Source organism: Danio rerio, chromosome 16, assembly GCF_052040795.2.
Source record: "Danio rerio strain M-AB ecotype USA chromosome 16, GRCz13ab, whole genome shotgun sequence".
NCBI lineage: Eukaryota > Metazoa > Chordata > Actinopteri > Cypriniformes > Danionidae > Danio > Danio rerio.
Genome location: NC_141036.1, coordinates 60,832,501 through 60,840,000, shown reverse-complemented (window position 1 = coordinate 60,840,000; position 7,500 = coordinate 60,832,501). Strand labels below are relative to the sequence as shown.

The window sequence follows — 7,500 nt, the reverse complement described above, 5'->3', positions numbered from 1 at the left end:
TGTGTTCACCTGTAGAGTGTGTGTGTTCACCTGTAGAATGTGTGTGTGTGTTCACCTGTAGTGTGTGTGTGTGTTCACCTGTGTAAACGCAGCGGTCAGTGGCGACGCCCTCAGCAGCTGTGGCAGGTTGGTGGGCAGGCCGAGGCGGGTGAAATACCACACCAGGTTCCAGAAGATGATGGAGTGGCTGTCCAGCAAGAGGACCTGAGAGAGAACACCCTCGCCCTCGTTCTCCAGCAGACTCTCCATCTCCTTGCGCAGCACCAGCGGGCTCAGGTACTCCACGGTCACCTGCGGGGCTCCACCCCCAGACGGCACGCTGCTCTCTGATTGGCTGCTGGTCTCGGAGCTGGAGTCCGCCTCTCTGCTGCCGTTGCACAGGTGCTGCAGTGTGTCGTCTCGGCCAGCAGGGGGACGCATGGCATTCTCCAGCTCATCCTCCGCATGCAGAGTCCCGCGCTCCGTACTGCACACACACACACACACACACACACACACAGTCTTAAATATGTTGTGTTCTCCTCTGACAGTATTTGATATGCTTATTAATATGTGTAATATTGAGCAGCTCAGAGTTCTTACAGGATCATGTTCAGTTCAGAGAGAAATCTCCACTTTAGTAAGCAGGTGAAGTAACAGATCTCTTATTATCAGCGTGTTCTTTACTCAGACTGAAGGAAAATAAACCTTTATCAACCGTTTACTATGCTTTTACTGATGTTTGTGTTTGTACATGTAATGGTGGCACAGTGGGGAGCATGATCGCCTCACAGTAAGAAGGTCGCTAGTTTGAGTCTCGGCTGGGTCAGTTGGTGTTTCTGTGTGGAGTTTGCATGTTCTCCCCATGTTGGCGTGGGTTTCCCCTACAGTCCAAACACATGCGCTATAGGGGAATTGGGTAGGCTAAATTGTCCGTAGTGTGCGAGTGTGAATAAGTGTGTATGGAAGTTTCCCACAGGTGGGTTGCAGCTGGAAGGGCATCTGCTGCATAAAACATGCTGGATAAGTTGGCGGTTCATTCTGCTGTGGCAACCCCTGATTAATAAAGAGACTAAGCTGAAAAGAAAATGAATGAATGAATGATTTAGCAGATGTATGGGGACCGCACCAAAAATATTCCCATCTGAGTAAGTAGTAACTCACTTTTCTTAAGTGACTGCTTTTGTAAGATTGTGGTTAATCGCCTCTGTTTAATGATCAAGATGTCATGCTTGTGCTTAAAGAGGTTGTATACCCGGCCGGTACAAGACTCAGGATGTTATAGGACTCAGAATGAACAAGAATAATGTACAATAATGAATCTAAGAGAATATTCAATCATAATCTAAAGTAATCTTCAAACAAACTAAATCATCTTTTCAATGTTTTATAATTGGAGTCATAAATATATAATAATATTGTAAACCCCCTCAGACTAAAATGTGAGTCAGATATGAGTTAAGTTTAAAATAAATCAGCATTGTGTTCTGGAAAGAGCGAACAGACAGTGGACCTCCGTCCTCCAGTAGACACTGTGCTGGACCCTACACTGTCACTTTACTCACGGAGAACATGACAGTGCTGCAGTGTTTGTGTGTGTCTGGGGTAATTAGTCTACTGAAATGTGGATATTTCATCCATGCTGAAGCTGATCGCTCACTCCGCACACCTCCACTGGAAATAACTGGAAAAGACGTGACATGCGAACAGCAGCTGAAAGGCCTCCGTCATTTGGGATCTCCATGGTTGATCTTCTTGCACAGACATGCTGGATTCACCGGATTTGTTGACTAATGGGTTGCGGATCCATTCAGTCCGTGGCTCCTTCACCGGGCCTTTTCCCTTAGCAAAGACACTTTCCAGACACGTCTGTCTCTACTCATTCTGCTGCTTGTGGACTACATTCGGGTGCTCGAGGGAGAGAATACACGCACTTCCAGAATAAAAGATCCTTCAGGCTCAGAGAGTTAATCAAACTGAAATAATTCATGATGTCTTGTGCGGCCCGTACCAACTGATACACAGACCGGTACTGGTCCGCAGCCCAGGGGTTCAGGACCACTAGTGTAGAATGTGTGTGTGTGTGTGTGTGTGTGTGTGTGTTACCTGCAGACAGGCCCCGGGTCACAGATCTCAGCATTCAGCAGCGGGACGAACGGGGCGGAGCAGAACGGACAGGTGCTGTTCAGGTTAGAGTCATCAGAGGACCAGCCGGCCATTATCTCCTCATCATACACCAGAGAATTACAGCTGCGGCACAGCGAACAGCTCGACATCAGCACCTACACACACACACACAGAGACAGAGAAACACACATATACACACACATGAACAGACACATGCACAAACACACACATTAACAGAGAGAGACACACACACACACATACAGAGAGATAGATACAGAGGAAGAGAGAGACACACACTGTTTTAGACTGGTGCATCACCATGATTAGCATTAGGGTAATCACCGTTACGTCACACACACCTCAATGCCGCCTGCTTCCTGTGCCGAGTCCCAGGACTTCCTGAGAGGAATCGCCAGCGTCTGCATATCAGCCATGTCAATGTCACTCCCGACAGACAGAGAGCTCTACACACACACACACACACACACACACACACACAGTTAATAACACCTTGTTGAAGCTCAAATGAGAACACGGCACACTGATTCAATCCAAACTGATTTGAAATGATCAAAAACTGATCTAAAACCACATCTAAAATGGTCTAAAATCTTCTTCAGTTAAACAAAGAGAGAGCTGAAGTGATTGTGTTTGGGAACAGAGATGAGCTTCTCCAGGTGAACGTGTATCTCTGCTCTAAAGGTCAAACAACAGACAATAAGGTCAAGAATCTTGGAGTGACTCTGGAGTCAGATGTGAGTTTCAGTAGTCGTGTCAGAGCAGTCAGTAAATCAGCAGACTATCCTCTCTCACACACTGCAGGAGTCGGATGCTGTGTTTTCATGATGCTTTTATCAGCAGCAGGATGGATTACTGTAACGGCCTCCTCACTGACCTTCCCAAACACACAGTCAGTCAGTGACAGCTCATCCAGAGCACTGCGGCCAGGATTCTGACCAGAAGCAGAGAATCAGAGCACATCACAGCTGTCCTCAGGTGTCTACACTGGCTCCAGTTACAGTCAGAACAGAGTTTACAGTATTATTACTGCTCTATACATCACTGAATGGCCGAGGAGCTCAATACAGTACAGATATGCTGACTGAACACACACCTGACAGATCACTCAGATCAGCAGGATCAGATACACTAGAAACTCCAAGAGTTCAGTCAGAGCAGGGTGAATCAGCTTTCAGCTATAACAGCGCCCCCTGCTGCTGGAGTCAGCTTCCAGAAATGATCAGACGTGCTCCAACATTAGGCACATTCACATCAGGACTGAACACACATCTGTTTAGCTGAGCCTACTGAATGAGCCCTGTGCTACGGCACACACATTGCACTGTTGTGTCTCTCTGTTCTTTTTCATTCTTTGATAACCTGTTTAACACAATTCATCTGTGTTCGTCACTGTTAATCTTTGTCTCTTTTATTCCTGTTCATGTAAATCATGTGACCATTGTGTATGAAATGTGCTGTAGAAATAAACTTGCTTGCCTAAAAACTGATCTAAAAGCTGATCTAAACACACACACAGACCTCAGAGGTGGCGTTGTAGAGTCTCTCTTTGGCCTTCAGCAGGCTCTCCGCCATCTGGCTCTTGCGCGAGGGCTTCTGCTCGTGTGCGCGGCGAGCGTTCCCATTGGCTCGTCTGTCGTCTACACTGGCGGCGCGGCGAACAGACGCTCGGTTACGCGTCGGCGTCAGCAGCTGCTGCAGTTTCCCCGCCAGACCGCGGCTCGGAGACGAAACCGTGTTGTAGTTTTCATCCACAGACTTACGGTTCAGAGTCTCCTTCACCTCCACTGACCTGCAGAACACACACGTTTGTTTTTGTGAAATGTGGGGACATTACATAGACTTACATTGTTTTTATACTGTATAAACGGTATATTGTATTGCCCTCACCCCACCCCTAAACCCAACCGTGCAGCTTTACTCTCAGATTAAGCTCATCCTGTGGGATTTAGAAGCTTCTGGAGAAATGAGGACGTCACCAATGCCCTCATATTTCACCATCTTTTAGTTATACCTGTGTCATTTTACAGATTTGTGTCCTGACATGTCACAAAAACACATACACACACACACACACACAGGTTACTATAGTTCTGCAGAGTTTTTGTTTTGATGCTGTAAGAGATGAGATCAAATGCACATTACATAACATGTCTTTCTGACTCAAGAAGGACTCCAAAGGCAGATACTGATAAGATCAGGGCCTGGCGTGTGGACTTTGGGAACTTTACGATGTGGTCAGATGTTGATTGGTCAGTTTGAATGTCTCGGCATTTGGGCTTTAGTCACATGGTCAAGAAAGACACATAATAGGTGGAGAACTCTGCTCTGTCTCTTTGCCTGGCCTGTCTTTTTCCTTGTCTGCGCTCTCCTGCTCTACTCCTCTCCTACTCTGGAGTCTGTCTTCTCTGCCCATTTGTCTCTCCTTCTACCTCTGGTAACTTTAATTTTACATTTAAGCTGGGTACAATTAATATCATATGTTTTATCATTTCATAATTTTAATTTTTATACAGTTATTTATAACTAATTCAACTGTAACCATAGCAAGTTATTGTCATTAAATCATCTCATTTTCAAGTATTTGTGAATTGCTTATGATTTAACATCAACATTTAATTGTTCCATATTGCAATACAATACAATCTCATAATATCAGCGCTCTCCCACATTTATAGCTATTAATACTGCCTTTATTTACGTTTTTGGTATGAGACTGCAGAAGAATAATTTGATTAGAAATGTACAGTTTTTTCTTACAGATGAAACCCTGGATCCTTTGCAGTGAGTATTGTGAAATTTACTTTAGCTGGGCTTTTCACAGCTGACCTGGTGAATGGATTAAAACTGGCCTTCTAATCACAAGAGTGGGTAAGTCTGCTTTTATTGTTTATTGTCCCATTTGCTTAAATTGCATGAAACAGAATTTACAAGACTGTAATTAGTTTCGATAGGATGGAAGGGTTCATTACTAAAGAAACTGATGCATTGTGTGGTGGGGTGTCAGTGGCAAAAATGGAAAGAAATCAAAATGTGGTGATATAATGGAAGAGCTAAATTACATGTGTTACTCAAGACTGCGTAATGTGATGTCAGAAACAGCTTCAGTTATAAAGGCTGGATGTGAAGAATTTGATGATGTTCACTGTTTAATTATACTCTACATTTCAGTGTAGTTTTAGTTCGTTTCATTGATCCAGTGCTGCTGCTGCACTGGGGGTCATGGTGGAGTGAAGAGCATGAGACAGACAGGGACAGACGAGTCTTCGCTAATGCCAGCCTCCACCACTGAGACTGCAGCTCTGCACAAGACTTTTGGCCAGCGGAGAAATTAAAATGGTCGTGCTGAACTGAGTCTGGTTCTCTCAAGGTTTTTTTTCTTCACTCTCCTATTGGTGAAGTTTTTTCCCTCTCCGCTATCGCCACTGGCTTGCATGGTTCAGGATCGGTAGATCTACGCATCGATGAATTTGCTCTTCAGACTCGTCTGTCCCTGGAGCGTCACAGGAATCAGTCGAACAAAAGATTGCTGCAGCTCTGACACAAGTTAATGGAGGAAAGTAAGAGCGCTGCAGGGTTTGGGAGCGCTGTGTTTGTCTGATTAGCCTGCTGTTATCACTGATGTGTGTATATTCCAGACACAGTGTGAAGCAGATCGGTGAGTTCTACTTGCGTGAATCGTGGTGCGCTCGCGGCATTCAGAAAACTTCAGATGTTTTCAACTAGGTGCGGCTGGAAAATGCACGCATGTCACCTGTGCATCGCTTGCACACCATGTGCGCGTCCTGCAAGTCACGGGTCTCCATGGGAAATAACGAACACCTCAGCTGCCACGATTAAATAAAACTATAGCGAAACTTCATACCAGATAAATAATCAATAAATAGCGATATTTCATGGGCCAGCCCTGTAAGTAGGTTGGTGATGGGGTGAGTGAGTGCTGTACCTGCTGTCCCTCTCGGCGGGCTGGGTTCTGCAGTCTGCATCGCCGGGCTCAGCACAGTCTCTGTAGAATGTGGACAGGCAGACGTCGCTGCGGCGCACCAGCACCGGTGCAGGAGGACTCAGTGTATCCCTGCGGCCCGCCGGAGGCTTGCGGGAGCCGGCGTCTGCGCTCACATCTCCTGCTTTCTTCAGCGTCAGCTCTGAGACAAGCAGAAAACATCATGTTCAGGCTGTGTTTAGGATATATTCAGGTTATGTTCTGGTTTAGAGATCGCAAAACGAGATTCACCATATCAGCAGCGAGTAAAATAACTATTAAGACACCTCCCCAGATTCTCACTGTAAAGGAAAGGTCAAGACACAATGATCTGACTGAGCTGAGATATCTGAGTGCCTGTAGAACCCTGTATATACTCAGTGTAAGGCATCTTTAATCTCTCCTCTTTCATGGACGGCACTCTTCATCTTCCTGTGTAAATTCTTAGTATTTTTAATTATTGCTGATCAATTCCACTGACTCTTCCACCATATGTGCACGGTGTCTTTATGTTTTGAAGCCTGTGATTGGCTGTTCACTACTGTTGTCCCGCCTTCATCTACACATGCTGATGAACACAAGCTCAAAGCCGGAGTTAACAGAGAAGGTTGATGATGCTCTTGATGACCCCAGTAAAGCCTGACTGCACTGCTCTGCTTTTGTAACTCAAGCCTAATCCTGTAATCCTGACTCTGTTAATCCGGCATCATGGCTCAAGATCACTCACTGCTTCCTGTGGGCTGGACGCTGCTCAGGCTGTTGCTCTTGGCCAAACTCGTCAGCGATTCGTGACTCGAGCTTTCACTCAGACCGCTCCAGCTGGACTGGCGAATCAGAGCAGAGTGGGGGCGGGGCTTATTTAGCACATCTGTAATAGAAAAAGAACATGAGTCAGCTGATTGACGGCTGTCAATCGTGTGCTGATGGGGGCGTGTCAGACCTGAGGGGATGCTGAACGATGCGCTCCTCTGCTGCTGTTTGATTGGCTGCCTGAACTGAGCCACAGCCAATAGCACGTTACGAAGCTTTGCCCAGCGAAGACGCCCTCCCTGATTGGTGGATGGCCACTTGCTCTCCAGCACCGCCTACAGGTGGCAGAACAGAACACTGTGTGATCCAGCACAGACACTGAGCAGTTCTCTGATGCTGGTTCATGGTCACATGACATTAGTGTGTATCTGTCTGTCTATATCAGTGTGATGTCTGACGTTACTTTATTGTAGTATCCGTATGTGATGGTGTTTGGGGTTATCCCTGCTCTCTTCATCTCCAGCAGAACCCGAACCGCTAGAACAGGCTGACCGTACTGACCACACAGCTGCATCAGGATACGGTAACACACCTGCACACACACACACACACACACACACACACACACACAAATATTAGAGATA

The 7,500-nt window shown here is 46.2% G+C and overlaps 1 protein-coding gene across 1 annotated transcript in view; it reads right to left on the bottom strand.

Moving 5' to 3' along the window:
* The window catches only part of dennd4b (DENN/MADD domain containing 4B), a 37,010-nt gene that overhangs the window by 2,590 nt on the left and 26,920 nt on the right, over positions 1-7,500 (bottom strand). The window contains 8 exon segments of the mRNA NM_001423202.1: positions 79-466; positions 2,086-2,261; positions 2,466-2,570; positions 3,646-3,916; positions 6,071-6,269; positions 6,834-6,974; positions 7,047-7,191; positions 7,320-7,448. Coding sequence (NP_001410131.1) covers positions 79-466; positions 2,086-2,261; positions 2,466-2,570; positions 3,646-3,916; positions 6,071-6,269; positions 6,834-6,974; positions 7,047-7,191; positions 7,320-7,448 — 1,554 coding nt within the window.